Source organism: Erythrolamprus reginae, chromosome 8 (assembly GCF_031021105.1).
Source record: "Erythrolamprus reginae isolate rEryReg1 chromosome 8, rEryReg1.hap1, whole genome shotgun sequence".
Taxonomy (NCBI): domain Eukaryota; kingdom Metazoa; phylum Chordata; class Lepidosauria; order Squamata; family Dipsadidae; genus Erythrolamprus; species Erythrolamprus reginae.
This window is the reverse complement of record NC_091957.1, coordinates 8,101,031-8,126,931: the sequence shown is the minus strand read 5'-3', so window position 1 is coordinate 8,126,931 and position 25,901 is coordinate 8,101,031. Positions and strand designations below refer to the sequence as shown.

Sequence of the window (25,901 nt, the reverse complement as noted above, 5' to 3'; positions counted from 1 at the left end):
GTATATATACTTAGGTAATCTGGAGAGTTTGGGAGAGGGTTATTTCCTGCAAGGGGAAAAAAGGTCTCCATTTATGGCAGGGCAGCAGCTCCATGGGGAGGAAACTGGTATAGTGAGACCTTAAGTTTATTGGATTTTTTTTTCTCACTGGTTTATTGTAGTAGCGGTTCTCCAAAGACCGATCTGGTGGTGATGTTTGGAGGCCCTGTTGTTGGACGGATATCTAGGGGGAATAAATGGACCCGTGGGGCTGCTTTCATGGGGGAGAACTCAAAAAACAGCAGCAAATTTATTTCTTAAAAGAAAGCAGACACTGCCGTTAAACACAATCGCCCACCCACAAATTGCGTAGGCTGTGGATAGTGCGTGGAATGTTGCTTTCTCTTTGCATTTTTAGCCTCCGAGGGGAACAGAAGGGAAGCTGAGCTAATTTCAGCCTGAGAGACAAAGTGGGATTGGGGGAATTTTTTTTTCCTCCGACATTCTCAAATAAAGTTGTCTCCTTTGCTGTCTGAAAAGAAGCAAGGAATATGTTGCCTAGATTGGGCCATAACACATTTGTGACAACAACAAAAATCAAGCCTAGAAAGCATCAAATACCCCAAAGTTATCTTCCTCCTCCTCCTCTTCCTCCTTCCACACACCACATTCCCTTGTACCGCTGATGACTGTTACCTAGTTGGGTCTTGAGACGTCTTTAAGAAAACCACCAAGCTCAGAAAGCACTGAAGATTCCCCACAATTATCCTCCTCTTCCTCCCTTCCCTCAGGCCAGAGGTAGGTTTCAGCCCCGCCACCATCTATTCTTCAGAGTTTCAACTGATCGGGAGGAAATGGGGATTTTGCAGTATCCTTCCCCTGGAGTGAGGACGGAATGGAGATTTTGCAGTATCCTTCTCCCAGGAGTGAGGAGGGAATGGGGATTTTGCAGTATCCTTCCCCTGGAGTGAGGAGAGAATGGGGATTTTGCAGTATCCTTCCCCTGGAGTGAGGACGGAATGGGGATTTTGTAGTATCCTTCCCCTGGAGTGGGGACGGAATGGAGATTTTGCAGTATCCTTCTCCCAGGAGTGAGGAGGGAATGGGGATTTTGCAGTATCCTTCCCCTGGAGTGAGGATGGAATGGAGATTTTGCAGTATCCTTCTCCCAGGAGTGAGGATGGAATGGAGATTTTGCAGTATCCTTCTCCCAGGAGTGAGGAGGGAATGGGGATTTTGCAGTATCCTTCCCCTGGAGTGGGGACGGAATGGAGATTTTGCAGTATCCTTCTCCCAGGAGCGAGGAGGGAATGGGGATTTTGCAGTATCCTTCTCCCAGGAGTGAGGATGGAATGGGGATTTTGCAGTATAGGATTTTGCAGTATCCTTCTCCCAGGAGCGAGGAGGGAATAGGGATTTTGCAGTATCCTTCTCCCAGGAGTGAGGAGGGAATAGGGATTTTGCAGTATCCTTCTCCCAGGAGTGAGGATGGAATGGGGATTTTGCAGTATAGGATTTTGCAGTATCCTTCTCCCAGGAGCGAGGAGGGAATAGGGATTTTGCAGTATCCTTCTCCCAGGAGTGAGGAGGGAATAGGGATTTTGCAGTATCCTTCTCCCAGGAGTGAGGAGGGAATGGAGATTTTGCAGTATCCTTCTCCCAGGAGCGAGGAGGGAATAGGGATTTTGCAGTATCCTTCTCCCAGGAGTGAGGATGGAATGGGGATTTTGCAGTATAGGATTTTGCAGTATCCTTCTCCCAGGAGCGAGGAGGGAATGGGGATTTTGCAGTATCCTTCTCCCAGGAGTGAGGATGGAATGGGGATTTTGCAGTATCCTTCTCCCAGGAGTGAGGAGGGAATGGGGATTTTGCAATATGGGGAATAGGGAGCCTCCGTGGCGCAGTGGTAAGAGTGCAGTACTACAAGCTACCTCTGCTGATCACCGACCAGCAGTTTGGCAGATCGAATCTCAGTAGGCTCAAGGTTGACTCAGCCTTCCAATTTGAATCCCACCACTGACCCATTTCCACTCCCTTTTAGCACTGATGATATTACCTATTTGGGTAATGAAATGTCTGCTAGAAAACAACCCAACAGAGATCCCTAAGGAGGCCACAGTTCTCCTCCTCCTGTCCCACGCCACACAGCCTACTCCCTTCTATCAATTATAATGTTGCCTACCTTCCTCCTCCTCCTCCTCCTGATCCACTCCACACAACCCTTCTAGCACTGATGATGCCATCTAACTGGGTAATGAAACAACTTCAAAAACAAACCAAGCTCAGACAACACCTAAGCCCACTCCCTTCTAGTACTGATGATGGGGTAAGAGAGTGACTGACTCAAAGATCTCTCTGCTGCTTCTCCAACACCCCATATTTAAAAGCTTTGGTGGTGCAGTGGTTAGAGTGCAGTACTGTGAGCTGCTTCTGCTGATCACCGGCTGCCAGCAGTTTGGCAGATCGAATCTCAGTATGGGGACCCAGAATGTTGGGGGCAATATGCTGATTCTATAAACCGATTAGAGAGGGCTGTAAAAACACTGTACAGTGGTATATAAGTGCTATTGCTATCTTCCTTCCTTCCTTCCTTCCTTCCTTCCTCCCTCAAGGTTGACTCAGCCTTCCATCCTTCTGAGGATGGTGAAATGAGAGGGGCAATATGCTCTGTAAACAGCTTAGAGAGGGCTGTCAATCACTATGATGTGATATATAAGTCTAAATGCTAAACATTAAAGTCTAAATGCTATGCTAGTTAACATTTGCTTCTCAGCCATGGCAGCTTTAAAATGGGCGGGTTTCCATTCTCAGAAACCCATGGCCAGCTTGCTTTAATATTTGCATCTTCCTGGCGGCTGTGGAATCCAGGAATTTAAAGTCAGTCCCATCCCCTTCCCTCCCCTCGCATCTTAAAGTAGCTAGAATTGAGAAGCTCCACTGTCCAGAGTACAAAAGACATCAAGCGACCGTTTTTAGATTTAGTAATATCAATTTCCTTAGGCTGTATGTCTCTCTGTGCACAAATTTATTTATTTATTTTATACTGCTCAAAAACTATAAGGGGAACATTTAAGCAACAGAATATAACTCCAAGTAAATCAAACTTCAGTGAAATCAAACTGCCCACTTAGGAAGCAACACTGATTGACAATCAATTTCACAGGCTGTTGTGCACATTCAACTTTGTACAGAACAAAGTATTCAGTGAGAATATTTCATTCATTCAGATCGAGGATGTGTTCTTTGAGTGTTCCCTTTATTTTTTCGAGCAGTGTATTTATTTATTAATTTCATTTAATTAACTAATTTGATGTCTATGCTGCCCTTCTCCTGAGAGTCAGGGCAGCTTACAATATGTTTAGAAATCTAATAAAACTACATTCTAAAAACCCACAGTTAAAATTGGACAACCAGATTCATACTTCACACAACCAACAGGTGGGGCAACATATCAGAGTTTCCATGGCCCCAAGCCTATCATGGGGGCAGTGCAAATCCCTGGGTTGAGCTCATTCCATAGGGCTGGGGCCGCCACAGAGAAGGCTCTTCCTCTAGGCCCCGCCAGATGACACTGTCTATCTGACGGGACCTGGAGAAGGCCAACTCTCTGGAACCTGACTGGCCACTGGGGTGTATGAGGCAGAAGATGGTCTCGTAAGTAATCTCATTCCATGCCATGTAGGGCTTGAAATTGAAGCTTCCAACACCGAGGAAAAAAAAAATAGTCCCCTGGCTGGATCGGTGGCCGGCTGCAGGGAAAAAAACCCCAAATAAACTTTTAGCTCAATGCAGGTTAAGACAATGCATTGACGTTAATGCCACAAAGGCTTTGCATTTAACCAGGTTGCCTTTGGAGTCGTAATTCTTGGAAATATCTTAATTCAATCACTGTCTGCCATGAAAGCTGCCGTCGTGGTCTCAGTGCAAACTTTGCTCCTAATGGCTTCCGAGATGAGGAGTTAGCAAGAACTTGGGCGGGTGCCAACTAATCACCAGCGGGAAGACAGCTGGCTCTTAGCCAAAGCATAAAAGTTAGCAGTCAACCGAGCTAATGAGCCGTTTCTCTTTGAATACAATGTTATATATATATATATATATATATATATATATATATATATATATATATATATATATATATATATGTCACATGTTTAAGCTGAATTTTGAAAATTAAGGGAGACTAGGATAGATCTATTTCGGCCTTATTTTGGCCTCATCAGCTAGCCATACCCACTGGGACTTATTTGACCATAAGCAATTTCTCCAACCTCCTCCTTCCTTTTTTTAAATAAAAAAAAAATTTAAATTAAAAAAAATTTCTAAAAGTATCCTATTGCAGACAAAAGATATTGGCCTTTAAATGAATGTTAAGAAGTCAAAAAAGAAGATGTATTAGAAAGTTTTGATTTTTTAAAAAGTGCTTTCTGGGTTTTTTTAAAAAAAGGTTTAGCAAAGAGGGTGAAAAAAAAAGAAAGCCCCCCTTTCTTTCTTTCTTTCTTTCTTTCTTTCTTTCTTTCTTTCTTTCTTTCTTTCAGTAAGAGCAAAGAATTTGAAATAATATAATAAATGTTATAAATCCAAATGGTGACAGCTAACAAAGATGACTTAGGTGCAAAGAGAAATGCACATGATTTCCCTAGCAAGGAAGTTGAAGCAGGAATGGTTTGACTTTATTATTTAAAAGTTTGTTTAAGGTTTAATATTTATTTAAAATATTAAATATTTTAGTCCCCTGTCCTATTGCTCTCCTATATCTCCTATACCTTTCCTCTATTCCTATATCTCTTCTTCTATTCTTTCATTGATGTGTTCGATTCCTATATCTTCTTTTCTATTCTTTCTTAGATATATTTTACTATGAGTATCTCCTCTATAACCTTCATCATGTATCTTACTATGTGTGTATTGATATATACCCACTAAAACCCTCATTGTGTATTGGACAAAATAAATAAATAAAATAAATAAAATATTTGGATATGTATGTATATGTACTGGGATTTTTGCTTGTGAAGAAGAAAAAGAAAATGAAACTATGATCTTGGTTTAGTTGATTAGAAGGATTTGATGTTTTAGGAATGGATAAGTATACAGTCCATTGTTTTATTTATTTATTTATTTATTTATTGGACTTATATGCCACCCCTCTCCATGGACTCGGGGTGGCTTACAACATTTCAACAAAAATACAATATTTGTATTAATTAATATTCATGTGTAAAAGCAAAAGGATGAGTTTGGAATGTGTTTATCTTGTACTGTGCTAGGATGAGTTGGAAGTCAATGCCCTTATTTATTTGTTTGTTTGTTTGTTTATTTACTTGTTTGTCTGCCTGCCTGCCTGCCTGCCTGCCTGCCTGCTGGCCTGTCATCTCTCTCTCTCCTTCTCTCCTTCTCTCCTTCTCTCCTCCCTCTCCTTCCTTCCTTTAAATTACAGTCATACAATCTTTAACAGGCCACTCTGACTTCTTTTCCTTCGACCGAGGAAAGAAGTGTAGCTACTAACTTTTTCCTAGCTCTTATGTCTCCAGTCTTCTTCTTGTTTCCAGAGGTTATGGGTGTTCTATCACTGAAGTGATTGTTTGGAATGGTGAGAGGGTCTCCAGCTTGAGCAGAGTGGTTAGACCAGAAGACCTCTAAGGTCCCTTCCTCCTCCGTTTCCCCTCCTAGCTACCTTTCTTGAAATTCCAACATCAAGAAGACGGCAAATTTTAGGATTTGGAAATATGGAAGGGTCAGTCATTGAGGTTGTGTCCTACCCTACCCTGAGACTGAGGAGAGTGGTCACCTTTGCCTTCAGATAATAAGAGGCAGCAGGCAAGCATTGGAGGGGAAAATTACATGCCGTAAAGATTGTGTTGTCTTGAGCCACCAAGAAAACCCAGCCCGTTTTCTAGTGCTGAAAAACCAGCCTTTACCATCTCATTTTACATAAGCAGGAGGCCGTTGTGTTTTTACACACTTCTTTCAGGAAAACGGCTGTTGTGTTGGCAAAGAAGTCATCCGGAAAAGTTCTCTGGTGGGCATGAAAGCACTGATTCGTTTTCTTTCTCCATAGGTGGCGTTGGGTTTGGTCACACCAAGGGCAATTCCGGTTCCGAAGCAGACGATGAGACCCAGCTGACCTGCTACACCGAGCAGTACCGAAGCCGCCGACGCAGCAAAGGTGAGTTGAAAAGAAAGACATACTACCACATATGGTGGCAATGTAAGGAAGCTAAAAAATTCTGGATCCGAATTCGGAAATGGATGGAAGAAATTCTGGGCTATATACTTGAGATAAAACCGGAAATGTATTTACTAGGCATAATCAGAGGTAATCATAGCAAAGAAAATTACTACCTAATAAATCACTTACTCACTGCTGCAAGATTAGCATATGCACAAGTTTGGAAACAAGAAAAGGCTCCAAACAAAGAAATGGTGATTAAAAAAATATTAGACTGCGCCAAATTTAGCAAATTAACATATGAGATACAAAACCAACAAAATAAGGACTATTACAAAGTGTGGGGAAAAATATACAACTGGGTGGAAGTTAAGAAAAAGGTATAGCAAATAGAATTGTAAAAAACAAATCTTGTAAATATATAAATCGTAAATGTTCAATGTTGTATTGTATGATGTCTAAATGTTTGTATGTCAAACAAAATAAAAAGAAATACCAAAAGAAAAAGAAAAAAGAAAGACCGGGCTTCATGGGAACCCACGGAAGATACCTTCGCTTACATCATCAAGAGAATTTAAATGTGACGCGCTTGTAAAGTCATTGTGTCCATGTTGCTTCTAAAAGTTGGTGTATTTTAGAGAAAGGTGGGAGGGGGAGACTGCAACTTCTGTTCAGGTTGGCAGAATTTCTGCTCCTGGTATCAGCATTTATCTTCATCACAGATTTGGTCCAGTCAGTTCACCTTAGGTTTGTTTACAGCATTGAGTTTATTCTTCAGATGTCAAGGAGGAAGAGGAGTAGCAGCACAATTTTATTTGTTTGTTTTGTCCAATACACAATAATACACAATGAGGGTTATAGAGGATATGATACTTCACCAGAAGAGCCCTTCACTCCTCCACTCGAAACAGAATACCCTACGAGACTAGACTTTCAATCCTGGGCCTAGAAAGTTTAGAACTAAAACGCCTTAAACATGATCTAAGTATTGCCCACAAGATCGTATGCTGCAACGTCCTGCCTGTCGGCGACTACTTCAGCTTCAACCACAACAACACAAGAGCACACAACAGATTTAAACTTAATATTAACCGCTCCAAACTTGACTGTAAAAAATATGACTTCAGTAACCGAGTTGTCGAAGCGTGGAACTCATTACCGGACTCCATAGTGTCATCCCCAAACCCCCAACACTTTACCCTTAGATTATCTACGGTTGACCTATCCAGATTCCTAAGAGGTCAGTAAGGGGCGAGTACAAGTGCACTAGAGTGCCTTCCGTCCCCTGTCCTATTGCTCTCCTATATCTCCTATACCTTTCTTCTATTCCCATATCTCTTCTTCTATTCTTTCATTGATATGTTCTATTACTATATCTTCTTTTCTATTATTTCTTAGATATATTTTACTATGAGTATCTCCTCTATAACCTTCATCATGTATTTTACTATGTGTATATAGATATATACCCACTAAAACTTCATTGTGTATTGGACTAAGTAAGTAAGTAAGTAAGTAAGTAAGTAAGTAAGTAAGTAAGTAAGTAAGTAAGTAAGTAAGTAAGTAAGTAAGTAATCAAACAAACAAACAAACAAACAAACAAACAAATATCGGGTAGAATGTATTAAAGGGGGAATAGAGGAGAAAATAAAAGAGTGAAATATAACTATGAGAGAATAGCAGAACAAGATATAGGGATAGAAGAGAAGATATAGGAGATATAGGAGAGACAATCGGACAGGGGATGGTAGGCACTCTGGTGCACTTATGTACGCCCCTTACTGACCTCTTAGGAACTTGGAGAGGTCAACCGTGGATAATCTAAGGGTAAAGTGTTGGGGGTTAGGGGATGATACTACAGAGTCCAGTTGTGAATTCCATGCTTCGACAACTTGATTACTAAAGTCGTGTTTTTTACAGTCAAGTTTGGAGCGGTTAATATTAAGCTTGTAACTGTTGTGGGCTTTTGTGTTGTTGTGGCTGAAGCTAAAGTAATCTTTGACAGGCAGGACATTGCAGCATAATCATCTTGTGGGCAATACTTAGATCATGTTTGAGGTGTCTTAGTTCTAAGCTTTCTAGACTGAGGATTGTAAGTCTAGTTTCATAGGGCGTTCTGTTACGGGTAGAGGAGTGAAGAGCTCTTCTGGTGGTGAAGTATCTCTGGACATTTTCGACATTATGGAGCCACCATAAAAACATCAAATGAGGTTGTGAGAGGAAGAGGAGGAGGAGAGGAAGAGGAAGAAAAAGGAAGAATTTGATTATAGCAAACCACTTCTGTTATTGTTGTTTTGGGAACCACCAGAGTTGCAACACTTGACCAGCCATTAAAAAACCACATTTAAATAAATAAAATAAATCTCATTGGGGATATTCCTGGGTGCATTTGTGACATAACAGTGTATTTCTGATATGGCATGAAGGTATACCTGTTTAGCCTGCAGGTAAGGAATTCCTTTAATAAAAACCAAAGCTGTCTTTATTGTTATTTTCCAGTCTAGGCAAATGGTGATAGCTAATGTAGAGTGACAAGCGGTTAACCTTCCTATAACCTTTCCCCCCCTGATACGCTACACATTCAGTCGGGAAGAATTTGTGGGGAGAAGGGTTTGCGGATGTGTCAAGGAGTTCAAATAATAATTCCCTCTCTATATATATATACCAGTATATATATATATATCTATATAATACATACCAGTGTCTTGAAGCATTGTAGGTCTACCTGGCATCCTCAAGGTTGTGCCACTGGATCAGGCCTTGGGCAGTTGCAGAGAAGTGAGTGAAGGCTAGCCCAAACGTCAATCAAAGTCATTGTTTGGTAACATCTCTACAGCAAGAAGGACAAAATGCTGGTGTGGCATTTATAACGAATAATGGAAAAACAGAAGGGGCCTTGCAGGTCTTCTAGTCTAGTCTGCTCTTCCTCCTCCTCTTCCTCCTCCTTTTCCTTTTCCTCCTCCTCTCCTTCCTCTCCCTCGTCTTCCTCCTCCTCCTCCTCCTCTTCCTCCTCCTCTCCCTCCTCTCCCTCCTCCTCCTCTCCCTCCTCCTCATCTTTCTCCTCCTCCTCTTCCTTTTCCTCCTCCTCTCCCCCTCCTCTCCCTCCTCTCCCTCCTCTTCCTCTTCCTCCTCCTCCTCCTCCTCCTCCTCCTCCTCCTCCTCCTCCTCTCAGAACCTCATTTCAACCTCCTGCTGCTAAATGGTAGAAATCCTATACCAATTCAAACACGTGGCTGTCCAGTCTCTTCTTAAAAACCTCCAGTGATGGAGCACCTACAACTTCTGGAGGCAAGTTGTTCCACTGGTTAATTGTCCTCGCTGTTTGAAAGTTTCTCCTTAATTCCAGGTGGCTTCTCTCCTTGATTCATTTCCATCCATTACTTCTTGTCCTGCCTTCAGGTGCTTGGGAGAATAGCTTGACTCCCTCTTTATTGTGGCAGCCTCTTAGAAGAGGGATCAACCTATTCTCTTAAAAGGTAATTTTTAAATTACTTTTTTAAAAAAGTCTTCCCCCCACTTGTCTTATTTCCAAAGGCTCGGTTTCCACTGTAAGTGCTTTTTTTAAAAAAAGCTGGCACTTCATTCTTCTTTACAGAATGGCAGGAATTGATTTTGAAAACCAAAGAAATTAAGCGTGAACAAATAATGACATTTGAGGAACAGTTCAACTGTAACCAAGACTTTTTGACGATACCACCTCCTGGATCTTTGCTGGTTTCCCTTAATTATAGGAAAGGCAGGGAGCAGGGAGGTGCTGAATCTGTTCCAGAGAGAAACCCAAGGGGAAAAAAATATATTTTCAAGATCAGGCTCTCGCATGGAAGCTGTCATCACGCAAATATTGGCATCTATAGACCAGAACTGGAACCGTTCTGCTTAATGCCTCCATGTGTTGGGGAATAACCAGCCTTTGCTGTTGAAAGAGGAGATGAATAATAATAAATAGTAATCAATTGAAACATCGGCAAAGAGATAGAAAGAAGAGAGAGACAGAGAGAGACAGAGAAACAGACACACAGAGAGTCAGAGAAAGAGAGAAACAGACACACACACACACAGAGACAGACAGAGAGACGGAGAGAGGGAGAGAGAAAGAGAGGGAGAGAGAAAGACAGAGACAGACAGACAGAGACAGTGACAGAGAGAGACAAAGAGAGAGAGAAATAAAGAGAGAGATAGAGAGAGACAGAGACAGACAGAGAGACAGACAGAGACAAAGAGAGAGAGAGGGAGAGAGAAAGTCAGAGAGACAGACAGACAGAGACAGTAACAGACAGAGACAAAGAGAGAGAGAAAGAGATATATAGAGAGAGACAGAGAAAGACAGAGACAGACAGAGAGACAGAGACAAAGAGAGAGGGGAGAGAGAGAGAGATCTGCCTTGCATAAATATTTAAACTAGGGGAGGTTGTAAGGCTTTCTTGGAGAAAGTCTGTGAGATAGGTTGCATTAAAAGAGGGATAGAATCAAGATTCATGTGACGTCTTTCTATCACTTTACACTGCCTTGGTAAGACCACACTTGGGATATTGCATCCAATTTTCATCACTGATTTTTCATCACTTTTTTTCATCAAAAAAGATGTTGAGATTCTGGAAAGACTGCAGAGAAGAGCAGCAAAGATGATTAGATTGGAGGCTAAAACATATGAAGAACAGTTGCAGGAACTGGGTGTGTTTAGTTGAAAAGAAGGACCAGGGGAAACATGATAGCAGTCTTCCAATATCGCAGAGGGAGTCAAGCTACTTTCCAAAGCACTTGAGGATAGAACAACAACAAGAAGGTGTAAGCTAGAATTAAGGAGAAATTTCCTGACAATGAGGACAGTTAATCAGTGGAACAGCTTGCCACCATAAATTGTGGGTGGTCTTAAGAAGAGACTAGACAGCCATTTGTCCAGAATGGAATATAGGGTCTTCTCCTTGAGCAGAGGCTTTAGCTACAAGACCTCCAAGGCCCCTTCCCAACTTTTAGAACAATAGAACTATAGAAGATTGATGGCAGAAAAAGACCTCGTGGTCCATCTAGTCTGCCCTTATACTATTTCCTGTATTTTATCTTAAGATGGATCTAGGTTTATCCCAGGCATGTTTAAATTCAGTTCCTGTGGATTTACCAACCACATCTACTGGAAGTTTGTTCAAAGCATCTATTACTCTTTCAGTAAAATAATATTTTCTGTACTGCTTCTGATCTTTCCCCCCAACTAACCTCAGATTGTGCCCCCTTCTCCTTGTGTTCACTTTCCTATTAAAAAAACACTTTCATCCTGAACCTTATTTAACCCTTTAACATATTTAAATGTTTCGATCATGTCCCCCTCTTTCCCTTCTGTCCTCCGGACTATACAGATGGAATTCATGAAGTCTTTCCTGGTAAGTTTATGCTTAAGACCTTGCACCATTTCTGTTGCCCATCTTTGGACCCGTTCAATTTTGTCAATATCTTTTTGTAGGTGAGGTCTCCAGAACTGAACACAGTACAGTGATCCCCCGAGTATCGCGATCCCGATCATTGCGAACGGGCTAAATCGCGATTTTTCAACCCGGAAGTAAAAACACCATCTGCGCATGCGCGCCCTTTTTTTTATGGCCACGCATGCGTAGATGGCGCCGGGCAGATCAGCTGCTGGGCGGCTTCCCTGGGTCTTCCCCCTCTTGCTGGCGGGAGGGCGAGAAGCCCCCCCCAGCACCCGCTCGCCCGCCGTTCGCTGCTCGCCCGCCCTTCGCCCGGCCACCCGCCATTCGCTCGCTGCTCGCCCGGCCACCCGGGTTCGGGGGGGTGCTGGCAAGCCCCCCATGCCGGCGGCGACATTTTAAAACAGCCGCGCGGCTTCCCAACTGAGTCCCGAAGACAAACGTCAAAGGCGAACTTCCGCGTTTGTCTTCGGGATTCAGTTGGGAAGCCGCGTGGCTGTTTTAAAACATCGCCGCTGGCATGGGGGGCTTCCTAGAAGTCCCCCAAACCCGGGTTGGGGATCCGGGGGGTGCTGGCAAGCCCCCCATGCCGGCGGCGACGTTTTAAAACAGCCGCGCGGCTTCCTAACTGAGTCCCGAAGCCAAACGCGGAAGTTCGCTTCAGGACTCAGCTGGGAAGCGGCGCGAGCGAACGGCGTGGGCGGGCGAAGGGCGGGTGAGCGGCAGCGAGGAGTTTGCGTGGGCGGTGGGGAAACCCCAATCTTCGGCTCCTCGCTGCTGCGGCGGAAGTAAAAACACCATCTGCGCATGTGCAGATGGTGTTTTTACTTCCGCAGTGCTACTTCGCGAAAAACCGATCATTGCGAGGGGTCCTGGAACGGAACCCTCGCAATGATCGGGGGATCACTGTATTCCAAATGTGGTCTCACCAGCGCTCTATATAAGGGGATCACAATCTCCCTCTTCCTGCTTGTTATACCTCTAGCTATGCAGCCAAGCATCCTACTTGCTTTTCCTACTGCCCGACCACACTGCTCACCCATTTTGAGGCTGTCAGAAATCACTCCCCCTAAATCCTTCTCTTCTGACGTTTTTGCTAACACAGAACTGCCAATGCAATACTCAGATTGAGGATTCCTTTTCCCCAAGTGCATTATTTTACATTTGGAAACATTAAACTGCAGTTTCCATTGCTTTGACTATTTATCTAGTAAAGCTAAATCATTTACCATATTACAGACCCCTCCAGGTTATTCTCTAACTATTCGATGGACTTACGGGATGGTGTTTCGTAACCCTGGTTAAATATTTTGACCTTGGACTGGATCCCATTCATTCCGCTTCCATCTTTGCGTCTCCTTTGCTGAAAATTCAAACTGGCTCTTTTATTGGGATAACAGACTCAACCGAGGCCTCTCTCTCGGGAGCTGCATTATTGCCTCGTAAACCAACATCGCCATCCCATTATAGCCTAATTAATACCGCGGGGATTTGGGTTCACTCCTGTCCAACGATACCTTCCTTGCCGCTGTATGGCTGAGATAAGCAGGTTTGGCTTTGATTTGAGGCTTCCAGCACTTTCCTCCTCCCGGTTTTATTTCGGTTTATTTGCAAGAGTAGCAAAACAGGAGGCAGATTTATTTGTATTTTTTTCTAAAGCTTTCTCATTCTTCTTCTCTCCATTTGTTGGGTTCTCCAATTTGCAGAGATACATACACACATGCACAAATTAGCAGACTTTGGTTCTTCCGTGCTGTTGTAGACCTCAGGCTTTCTCTCTGTCTGATTGTAAAGTCATCCAACTTTAAAAAACAAAAAGAGGTTAGGAAAATTCTGGTTTTGATTTATACTTGTATCTGGTCTTTAAAAAAAGTCCCTTTAAAGGAGAATTAGGTGTTTCTGACCTGTTACACACCAGCATAAGTTTTCTTTCATCCTCTCCTCCCTCTGTAGTTAAGAGGCATGTAATAATATTTCAGTGTGCAGCAAATGATATTAAAAATCCCCCTCCCTCCCTTCCTCTCTTCCTTCTGCTCTTCTTCCCTCTCTTCCTCCCTCCTTTCCTCCCCTCCTTTCCCCTTCCATCCTTCTTTCCTTCCTTCCTTTTTTCTTTCTTTTTTTCTCTTTCTCTTTTTCTTTCTTTCCTGCTTCTTCCCTCCCTCTCTTCTTCCTTTCCTCCCTCCCTTTCTCCCTTTCCTCTCTTCTTTCCTCCTTGTTTCCCTTCCTCCTTTCCTTTCTCCCTCCCTCCCTTCATCTCTCCTTTCTTCCTTCCTTCCTCCCCTCTCCCCCCACCATCAATCTGTCCATCCCTCCATCATTTTCAGATACAGACTTAACAAAGTCATTGAGTGCTGTGCTGCTGAAGAAGAATTATCACACCAGCTTGGCTGTTATCTTGACAGCAAAGCCACACTTCTAATTTAATTTTGTTCCAAGCATGCCAGCTAACAAATTGAACTAATTGTTCTACTTGCGCCCATTGTGTGGTACCAAGCCTTGGTCCATGGGGCAATAAAATACAAACATGCGTGCTAGCATGCAAACAATGGCATGATGACGATAATGATGATGATGATGATGATAGAATGGAATGGAATAGAATAGAATAGAATAGAATTATCTGTTCACAACAACACCTCATAGCATTGAGTTCTTCCAAAGAACTTAAAATGTTGCAATATATAAGCATGTCAAAATAACAGAGTAACAGAATTTGGAGGTCTTCTAGTCCAACAGTCACCAACTGGCGGTCCGTGAGAAAATGTTGGCGGTCTGCAGAAAAATTGTTCGCATTTTTTATATTGCACTAAATCAGGGGTCCTCAAATTGTGAGCCCTGGGTCGGATATGTGCTGAGTCTTCCCCTTCTTTTTCATGGTGGCTGCTTAGCTCCAGCAATTGCTTCCCTTTGGGAGCCATAAAGAGCCCGAGTGGCGAGTAGAGGCCGGCAAGGCACCCATCTATGTGAGTGACATCGAGTTGGCCACACCCGCCCAGTCACATGGCTGCCTTGCCACGCCCACCCAGCCATTCATTAGGCCGGTCATATGAGTGGTCTATGGGATTTAAAATTATGAATTTAGTGGTCCCTGGGATGCAAAAGGTTAGTGACCTTGCTCAAGAAGGAGACCCTATACCAGTGATCCTTTTTCCTCGGGTGCTGAAAGAGTGTGCTCGTGCACTATCATGCATGCGCGAGGGCCCACACCCATAATTCAATGCTTGGGGAGGGCGAAAACAGCTTCCCCCACCTCTGGAGGCCCTCTGAAGGCCAAAAATGGCCCATTTCCCAAGATCAGAAGCAACGTGAGAAAATATGATTTGACTGAAAGAGACTCCTTGCTTTTTTCTTGTTTTGCTGGATAAATATGAGATTTATTGCCATGCAGACAGTGCTGGATTCAACTATTTATTTATTAATTTGACTTCTATGCTGCCCAATTCTGTAGTACTCAGGGCGGCTTACAACAATATCCAACACAATAAAATACAGTGATAAAAGAAGTCAATATTATTACTAAAGACACTAAAATAATAAAAACAATAAAATCTGATAAAACCACGCATCAATCCAATCAACCGACATACATGGGGGAAAGTGTTTTTTAATAGGAAAGTGAACACAAGAACAGGGGGCACCATCTGAGGTTAGTTGGGGGAAAGATCAGAAGCAACGTGAGAAAATATTATTTGACTGAAAGAGCAGTAGATGCATGGAACAAACTTCCAGCAGACGTGGTTGGTAAATCCACAGTCACTGAATTTAAACATTCCTGGGATAAACACAGACCCATCCTAAGATAAAAATACAGGAAATAGTATAAGGGCAGACTAGTTGGACCATGAGGTCTTTTTCTGCCGTCAATCGATTATGTTCCTTTCTTTCTCCATTGTTCCAGGTTGCTTTTCTCCTTGCTTGGTTTTGTCCACCAGGCAGGAGACCCTATGACATTTCAGACAAATAAATATGTCAATCTTTCTTAAAATTTTCCGGAATCATCTTCCTTCTGCAGAGATTTGTACGCAGAGAGCTCTCTCCCCCACTTCCCCGAAATATTAAGGGATAATTTTCTCGCAAGATTTGCCAGCGTACCGTGCAGGCGAGATCAATATTTCAACCATTAGAGTTTCTACGCTGGGGAAAGTATATTTATTTTAATGCACCGGGCATTAAAGCTTCTAAAAACCCACAGCCAGCAGAGAGTCTGGGTATTAGGGATAGATTAGTGGCAGGTTTCGGAGGGATCTTTCGGGCTGAGTGGAACATGGTGATTGCGCCGTTGTACTAGCAGGGCCCTCGAAGAAATTCTGCTCTCATTTGCCCTGCTATGAATTACGATCTGAGGTAGATGATTGGGTTTGGAGAAGGCGGCGTATAACTCGCGGCGCCCCTTCCTGTCTGCCTGGAACAAATTTATCTGCAGGAGGAAATATTTATGCGCCACATTAGAATCACCAGTTGAGAAAGAATTGTGGTCTTAAGACGAAGATTGACTGAATGTGGGTACTGCACTCCAGTCGTAATGGGATTGCTTGGCCTGGCTTGGCTTCAACTCAGCATATTTTGCCCAAGATAAACTACAGCTTAGCACTTAAGCCGGGGAGGGTGAAGCCAGCCAATCGTAGTTTATTCAGAATTCAATAAATACCTTATCAGCCTTGGGTCAGGATGTGTGTGACCTACATCCAGCTTTAAAATATTTGCTGATGGTTCTTCTTCTTCTTCTTCTTCTTCTTCTTCTTCTTCTTCTTCTTCTTCTTCTTCTTCTTCTTCTTCTTCTTCTTCTTTTCTTCTTCTTCTTCTTCTATTTCTTCTTCTTCTTCTATTTCTTCTTCTTCTTTTTCTTCTTCTTCTACTTCTTCTTCTACTACTACTACTTCTTCTTCTTCTTCTACTTCTTCTTTTTGTTCTTCTTCTTCTTTTTGTTCTTCTTGTTCTTGTTCTTCTCCTCCTCCTCCTCCGTTTTCTTCTCCTCCTCCCCTTTTCTTCCTCCCTTTCCTTTTTCTCCTCCATCATCTTCTCCTCTTCGTTCCTTTCTTCTTCTTCTTCTTCTTCTTCTTCTTCTTCTTCTTCTTCTTCCTCTTCCTCCTCCTCCTTCCTCCTGCTCCTCCTCCTTTCTCCTCCTCCTCCTCCCCTTCTTCCCTTTCCCCATCCTCCTCTTCTTCCTCCTTCTCCTCCTCCTCCTTTGCCCTGCTCCCCCTCCTCAGTTTTCAATGGTTGCAATAAGCCAATTGAACAACAGTGGAGGATTGGCCCATTAGAAAATTGTTCAATGAAATATCAAACATCCTGACACACTTTTCTAATTCTTCCCAATCCTGTATATAATTCCTACAGCTGTGAAAACAAACTCTTCCTTAGCTTACATCCCAGAGCGTTAGGGTTAATATATAAGTGTAGGGTTCCCCCCCCTTTTTTTTTTTAAATGAAGAAAAGCAAAACAGGGAAGATAAAGGCAAGCAATATCATTTTTTAAAGTGACTTTCAAAGCACTTTTGCCTCTGGCGTTAAGTCAGAGCGAAGATTTTGCTATTGCAGGATGATTGATTCAGCCGAGGAGGAGGAGGTCCGTCCCCCCAATTTTATGAAAAGTTTGTCCTTGTCTCAGCACTGCGAAAGAAGCGTCACAGCTCAGAGGAGAAGGAAGTTAGGACAAGGCAAGTGAAACAGCCTGGGCCCTGTAATGCCCGATGAGGGGAAATTTGCAAAACGAGATTCATCAGCCGACACTCAGGAATATATTTCAGAAGCTGGAGACTTTGATCATCACTCAAGCCTATGCCAAACGCTACCTGTCGGTCACAGGGGAGGCTGTCTCAAACTCCCCATCGAGCTAGTTAATTCTGCAACACTGGCCTTCTAGTCCCATAATTACCGTCAGCTGAAGGTCTGCTATGACAAATATTCCAGCTGAGGTCCAACACATCAGCATAAACCCACCACTACCACCACCATTAAATAATTTTACAGAAAGTTTTCATAGCCATATGGGTAGTATTTGGGTTGCTGCTGTGAGTGTTCCTCGACCAACTCTGGTAATGATAGATTCTAAGGAGGATGAGCCAGACCCATCTTGGTACCCTGGGCCAGTGGGGTTGAAAGCTGATGCAGAGAGTGAGAGTGAAGGAGAAACAGACCTGGATGAACCCGAAGGACCACCAGAGGTGGCAGATATGCCAATGACAGTAGAGTCTGACTTAGAGGAGGAGGAGGAGGAAGACCATGAGCCTTTGTTAGATGCTCGCTTTAGAAGACTAAGAAAAAGACAAGAATACTTATATGGGAAAAGGAAGTATAGTGCTACCTCTGGAACTTTGAGGAATGCCAGGCCTTGGACTCTGATTGAATTTCCAATGCTGTTTGGAACCCTGACACGAATCCGGCTTTCCAGTTGGATTTTGCTTGTCAAAAGCTTCACAAAAGGGGATGACTTGATATTGCAACCATCATAAACACAAGCCCATTGCCAAACAATCTGATTTTGGATCACGGGGAGGCCACGATGGATGTAAGTGTGAAAAACTCACTTTTTTTCTGACCATAGTTTAGAATGATTGCTAAGTGAACGGCCACTAAGTCGAGGACTAACTGTGATCAGAATGAATTCAGACGAATATAGGACAGAGCAGATTAAAGGAAAGGCTGCATAGCTAGAGGTATAACAAGTAGGAAGAGGAAGTAGGAAGAAGGAAGAGCCAGGGTGGCGCAGCAGGTAGAGTGCTGTACTGCAGGCCACTGAAGCTGACTGTAGATCTGAAGGTCAGCTGTTCAAATCTCATCACCGGCTCAAGGTTGACTCAGCCTTCCATCCTTCCGAGGTGGGTAAAATGAGGACCCTGATTGGTGGGGGCAATAGGCTGGCTCTGTTAAAAAGTGCTATTGCTAACGTGTTGTGAGTCTAAGAAGAAAGGCGACATAAAAATCGAATGAATGAATGAATGAACAAACAAACAAACAAACAAACAAACAAACAAACAAATAAATAAATAAATAAATAGTGATTCCGCTGTATAGAGCGCTGGTGAGACCACATTTGGAATACTGTGTTCAGTTCTGGAGACCTCACCTACAAAAAGAGATTGATAAAATTGAACGGGTCCAAAGACGGACTACAAGAATGGTGGAAGGTCTTAAGCATAAAACGTATCAGGAAAGACTTCATGAACTCCATCTGTATAATCTGGAGGACAGAAGGGAAAGGGGGGACACGATCAAAACATTTAAATAGGTTAAAGGGTTAAATAAGGTTCTGGAGGGAAGTGTTTTTAATAGGAAAGTGAGCCCAAGAACAAGGGGGCACAATCTGAGGTTAGTTGTTGGAAAGATCAGAAGCAACGCGAGAAAATATTATTTGACTGAAAGAGTAGTAGATGCTTGGAACAAAGTTCCAGCAGACGTGTTTGGTAAATCCCCAGGAAATGAATTTAAACATGCCTGGGATAAACATAGATCCATCCTAAGATAAAATACAGGAAATAGCATAAGGGCAGACTAGATGGCCCAGGAGGTCTTTTTCTGCCGTCAGTCTTCTATGTGTCTATAAAAATCTGTCTCTTTCCTTTGCATTCTTGTAACATTTTATACTTAACCGGTGTTTCCCCCCCCCACCCCTCATCGTAGAAATTAGATATATCTCCTTCCCCCATCCTCCCCCATTGCTTGAATGATACCTCAGGTGTCAAAACAAGCATTGTTCGAAACAAAAACACCATCCGAGGCAAAACACTCATTTTTTTTTTAACCACAGAAATTCTCCCTTCGCGCTGACAGTTTTAATTTCTCCCATCTTCATGTGCCCTTCTTAATTTCGTTCCTTGCCTTACCCATAATTATTTTTGAAAAGAATGTACCGTTCGTAGGTGTCACAATAACAATTTTACTCTGTTTCCCCCCCTCCCTCTCTCTCTCCAAAAGCTGCTTGTTTTCTCTCTGATTAAACAGGTCAATTGTCAATTTAGCAATTTTGCTAATTCTGACGTTTTTAACCATCCTCCCCCTCTTTTTTTTTTCTTTTTTCTTTTTGTATTGTGGGATTGTCAATGTTTTTGCATCTTGGCATATCTTAGCCTTAGGCATGAAAACCGAACGGGCGTCTCTGGGCCAATCACCAGGTGACAGCGAGTTCTAGTTCCACCTTGGGCACAAGAGATGATTGAGTGACTTCGGACCAATTGCTAGGAGACTGTGAATTCTAGTCCTGCCTTAGGCATGAAAATCAACTGGACAACTATGGGCCAATTTCCAGGTGACGGCGAGTTCTAGTTCCCCCTTAGGCACAAAAGGTAATTGAGTGACTTTTTACCCATCGCTAGGAGACTGTGAGTTCTAGTCTTGCCTTAGGCATGAAAACCTAACTGTGGGCCAGTCACCAAGTGGTGGTGAGTTCCATCTTCGTGCCTTCTATCGAACGAATCCCAGCGGCCGATAAGGTCCCACAGAGTTGGCCTTCTCCAGGTCCTGTCGACCAAACAATGTCGTTTAGCGGGCCCCAGGGGAAGAGCCTTCTCTGTGGTGGCCCTGGCCCTCTGGAATCAACTCCCCCCAGAGATTAGAACGGCCCCCACCCTCCTTGTCTTTCGCAAATTACTCAAGACCCACCTTTGTCGCCAGGCATGGGGGAGTTAGGATATTCCTTCCCCTAGGCCATTACAAGTTATGCATGGTATGTTTGTGTGTATGTTTGGTTTTTTATAATAAGGGTTTTTAGTTGTTTTATTAAATTGGATTGTTACATGTTGTTTTACCATTGTTGTTAGCCGCCCCGAGTCTGGCATGGGAGAGTTGAGTCACCTTTCCCCCAGGCTTTTTATATTTTGTTTGGTATGTATGTATATGGTTTTATATGCTTCTTTTTTAATATTAGATTTGTTTCACTATAATATTGTTTTTTATTATTGTTGTGAGCCACCCCGAGTCTTCAGAGAGGGGCGGCATACAAATCTAATAAATAATAATAATAATAATAATAATAATAATAATAATAATAATAATAATAATTATTATTATTATTATTATTATTATTATTATTATTATTATTATTATTATTATTATTATTATTATTATTTGAATTCCATCAACCAAGGACCCTCTGGGTGAAGAAATATTTCCCTTGATTTGTCCTCACTTTCTTACCCATGAGCTTTAGGGAGGGCCCCCTTGTTCTAGTATTGTGTGATAGAGAAAATGATTTTTCTCTATCCACCTTTTCTATCCCATGCATGATTGTATGGTGTATCCTCTTTTCAAGGCCTTTTTTTAAAATTACAATGCCCTGTAAATTTAATCCCATTCTTCTTCTCAGGAGAGAGGGAAAAATATATACTGTATTCCAGATTATTTGTTAGAAAATATGATCGGCCACCGAAATGAAGGAGTGATATATATTTCCCTTACAAAACCAATATCTTGGAGGGACAAAATCGCATTCCTTGTTCCTGATTGAATCCTTTCAAAATCGCCCGAGGGTCCTCCAGAATTTCAAATGCCCGAAGCGTGCGCTCCGCTTCGGGAACGGAGGAGAATATTATGATAGGCATTTATTACTGCCAGAGGCCAGCCATGAATAACAAAAGCTATTGCCATTTATCTTGTTTATTTAAAATATTTATAGATTTGGCTCCCCCACCGTATGCCATTTACATCAAACATAAAGCAGAGGGCTAAATCACGCCAATCAAGGCTACTTTCCTGTCGTAAACTCTTGAGGCTTGATAATAGCAAGAAGACAGAATTGGGTTACTTGCCCAGGAAAAAAATAAAAGAGAGAGAAAATATGATATTCCTTCAGCTCTGAGAACATTTTTTTAAAATACAAAACGGGCAGAGTAGAGAGACGGAGATCTCCCTAAAAGGAGCAAAGCACATCTTTTTTTTTTTCCACGGACAGACCAACAGATTTAAGGCACCAAGCAGGTTGTAACGTTTTGTCTTCCATATGAGAAAGAAAAAAAAGAGGAAGATTTACAACATGGGGCTTGGTCAGTTTTGATTATTTTGCCCTCTATTTTCCTTCCGATGCTTTACCATAGCCACGTTGGTTTCCTTTTATGTTTCATTCTCTACCCCCCCCTCGCCCCCCCACCTCTTGATCAAAAATACTTTTGGGCCAAGATTGCATGAGAAAATAGAGTTGGAAGGGACCTTAGAGGTCATCTAGTCCAACCCCCTGCTCAAGCAGGAGACCGTAAATCTGTGATGGCAAACCTATGGCACGTGTGCCACAGGTGGCGTGCGGAGCCTCTGCTCGGAAAGCCTATGCTCCTAGTCCTCAGTGAGGAGTTTCTGCTGAGCCTCCTTCTAGGTCAGATTTGAACTAAGCCATCTGTTTAGCCAATTCTTTCTCCTGGTGGCTGCTTAGTGCTTCCTATTGGAACTGTTGATATACTGTATGTCAGTGTTTCCCAACCTTGGCAACTTGAAGATATCTGGACTTCAACTCCCAGAATTCCCCAGACAACATTCACTGGCTGAAGAATTCTGGGAGTTGAAGTCCAGATATCTTCAAGTTGCCAAGGTTGGGAAACACTGCTGTAGGTAAATATGTTGGGTGTTGCAATACATAGGCTAACAATGTAAGTTTAAAACTGTACCTTTAAGAGACATGTGCTGGTTGGCCACAAGAGGGAGCCAACGATGTTCCTCTTGGGGGAGTTTGTACTGGAGAGATTTACATTTGCTGTGTGTATATTTGCTGTGTGCGATAATCTGGTTTGTAAACCATTATTAGGATGATATGTGTATGATATTGGACTGCGTAACTACTATTGTTTTTAGCCTATCTGTATATAATAATATTGTTCTATTTTGTACTAAGTCTGATTCGTTGAATGACTAACCCTCATTGCTACATTAACTCTACTTAAAGTTTGTTGAAAGTTTATTATATTACCTAGACATTCTAACAGGGGCGCTAAGGAATGTGAGAGGGCAGGCGAGGAGGGGCAAGTACAAGTGCAGTAGAGTGCCTTCCGTCCCCTGTCCTATTGCTCTCCTATATCTCCTATACCTTTCTTCTATTCCTATATTTCTTCTTCTATTCTTTCATTGATATGTTCTATTACTTCATCTTCTTTTCTATTCTTTCTTAGATATATTTTACTATGAGTATCTCCTCTATAACCTCCATCATGTATTTTATTATGTATATATAGATATATACCCACTAAAACCCTCTTTGTGTATTGGACAAAATAAAAAAATAAATAAAAATAAAAAGTAGAGGCTGGTCAGGCGCTCCTCAAGATGAGTGACATCTGGTTGACCATGCCCACCCAGTCACATGACCGCCTAGCCACACCCACCCGACTGTCAGGAAATTGCTCTTATTCTCCTTAACTTCTCAAATGGAAACATCTTGAATTAAGGCCAACATAAATGTAGGGCAGAAATCAGGGGTCTATTAATTTGGAAAAAGCATTCTTCGGAAGCTACCTCTAGAGAGGTTGCTCTCTCTCTCAAGCCTTTAAGGCCCAATTAAGCAGCAATTAATTGACTTGGTTATGGGAGGTTGCTTGGATGCAATCAAAAAAAAAAAAAGCATGTTTTGCGGGATTTTAGGATATATATTTTTTGGGGTTCTGTCTTCCTGTCAGTCTTCCGTACTTTCAAATCAGACTTCTTGCCTGAAGGCTGCCTTATTTGGATCCTCCAGTTTTTCTGTTTCTTCATACACACATACACACAGAAATACACCCAAAACACACACAGAGAGTTCTCCCTTTTGGCCTTATTTTCGACTGCTCAGAATTCTTCTGAATTTAAAGTTGTTGCTTCCTCGTATAAACATCTCCTAAAGCTATAAAACTTAGCTTGGGATTTAAGTAGGTTCTAGATTTGCATATCCCTGTCCAGATGCTCTATTGATAGTCCCAGGCACCAGTCTGTCTGTCTGTCTGTCTGTCTGTCTGTCTGTCTGTCTGTCTGTCTTTCTATCATCTATCTCAGTGTTTCCCAACCTTTTTTGAGCCGCGGCACATTATTCATATTTTCAAAATCCTGGGGAACACTGAAGGGGGGCGGGGCGGGGGGGGCTAAAGAAAAGTTTGGACAAAAAAACCCTCTCTCTTCCTCCCTTTCGCTCTATTTCTCCCTCTTTCTCTCTTTTTCTTCCTTCCCTTCTTTCTCTCTCTCCATCCCTTTCTTTCTTTCTTCCTCTCTTTTTTTCTCTCTTTCTCTCTCCCTCCTTCCCTTCCTCTATGTCTTTCTCTCTCCCTTGCTCTCTCTCTCTCTGTCTCTCTTGCTATCTCTTTCTTGCTTTTCTCTCTCTCTCTTGCTCTCTCTCTCTCTTTCACTGTCTTGCTATATGTCTCTTTCTCTTTGCCTCTCTTGCTATCTCTCTTTCTTTCTCTCTCTTTCTCTCTCTCTGTCTCTCTTGCTATGTCTCTCTTTCTTTCTTTCTCTCTCTCTCTCAGCTGACTGCAAGCGGGAGCCCTGACGGCGGCAGCTGGACGTGCTGCTGGACACCGTATATGCCAGGCCCGCAGCGCCAGCAGCACGTCCAACCGCCACCGTCAGGGCTCCCGCTTGCAGTCAGCTGAGAGAGAGAGAGAGCTCCCTCTCGCCGCCGCCATCTCCCTACGACTGCCTGCGGCCGCTGCGGCCACCCACCCCCCGCTCCCATCGCCAGTGCCCTCCCGCCGGGCCACAAAGGACACTTGCCGCATGTCCAACCGCCACCGTCAGGGCTCCCGCTTGCAGTCAGCTGAGAGAGAGAGAGAGCTCCCTCTCGCCGCCGACATCTCCCCGCGACTGCCTGCGGCCGCTGCGGCCGCCCCCCCCCGCTCCCAACGCCAGTGCCCTCCCGCCGGGCCAAAAAGGACACTTGCCGTGGATGCCAGAAAAGCTCCAGCTGGGCGGGGCGCTGCCAGTATTTCCGTCCTGGGGCTCCCGCTCGCAGCTGTCCCCCGGCTCCTGCTCGATGCCGCGGTTTTCAGCGCTCTCCTGCTGGGCTCCAAAGAAGGAAGGCGGGAAAAAGGCTCCTTTTTCCCGCCTTCCTTCTTTGGCGCCCAGCAGGAGAGTGCCGAAAACCGCGGCATCGAGCAGGAGCCGGGGGACAGCTGCGAGCGGGAGCCCCAGGACCGAAGTACTGGCAGCGCCCCGCCCAGCCGGAGCTTGGCGGCACACCTGGCCATGTCTCGCGGCACACCGGTGTGCCGCGGCACACCGGTTGGGAAACGCTGATCTATCTTATGTTTGTCTATTTAGATAAATAGATCTAAATCATCTATCTATTATATCTGCCTGTCTGTTTCTTTGTCTGTCTGTCTGTCTGTCTGTGTCTGTCTGTCTGTCTGTCTGTCTGTCTGTCTACCTACCTACCTACCTACCTATCTATCTAATTCTCTCTCTCTCTAATTCTATCTATCTATCTAATTCTATGTCTATCTCTCTCTAATTCTATCTCTCTCTCTCTAATTCTATCTATCTATCTATCTATCTATCTAATTCTATCTCTCTCTCTCTCTAATTCTATCTACCTACCTACCTACCTATCTATCTAGCTATCTAGCTATCTAGCTATCTAGCTATCTAGCTACCTATCTAGCTATCGATCGATCGATCGTTCCATCCATCCACCCACCCACCCACCCACCCACCTACCCACCCAGCCACCCACCTACCAATCCACCCACCCACCCACCCACCCACCTACCTACCTACCTACCTACCTCTAATCATTGTAAGACTTCTCAATTTTGAACGCACAGAACATTTATGGGTTTAGAACCGCTTAGAATCATAGGGGAAAATGAGGACTATAAAGAAGTCAAGATAAACATTCCAGAGGCTTACATATGCACATCCCTGAAAATAAAAATCTGCATTTGTCTAAACACAAACACAGCCTATGCATTGCTTACAAGGAGATCTATCCATCTAGAGAAAGCCCTGGGAACTAGACATTATTATTATTTTTTGTTTGCAAAATCCTTGTTTCTTCAGTTTCATAGAGACTTAACAGGAGGGCCAGTTCCAAATGGTTTTGTTTCTGGCCATCTTAATGCTCCAACGTCCACTAAAAGAGCAAGAACCGTCTCCAATATTTGGGCTGCTCAGGGATGACACTTTCCTCATCCTATCATAGTTTTCATGCTGTGTAAAAAAAAAAGTCAGCCCACACTTGCCTACAGACCCTTTGTGTCTACCACTTTGAAAGATGAAAAGGTTTTCTGTGACTAACAAATGACTTTGAGGAGGAGGAGGTGGTGAATATGTGCTCACCTACTGCGTCAACTCCTGCTAAACTTTGTTCTAAAATGCCAGTTGACTTTCATCTTTCAAGCGACCAATGTCCATCACGTCTTTTGTTGTGGTTGCGTGTGAGAAATGCTCAGTCT

The 25,901-nt window shown here is 43.2% G+C and overlaps 1 protein-coding gene across 1 annotated transcript in view; it reads left to right on the top strand.

Annotated features, from left to right (window-relative positions):
• ASTN2 (astrotactin 2) overlaps positions 1-25,901 on the top strand; it is a 397,091-nt gene that overhangs the window by 164,041 nt on the left and 207,149 nt on the right. Inside the window, 1 exon segment of the mRNA XM_070759605.1 lies at positions 6,038-6,145. Within this exon segment, the coding sequence (XP_070615706.1) occupies positions 6,038-6,145 (108 nt within the window).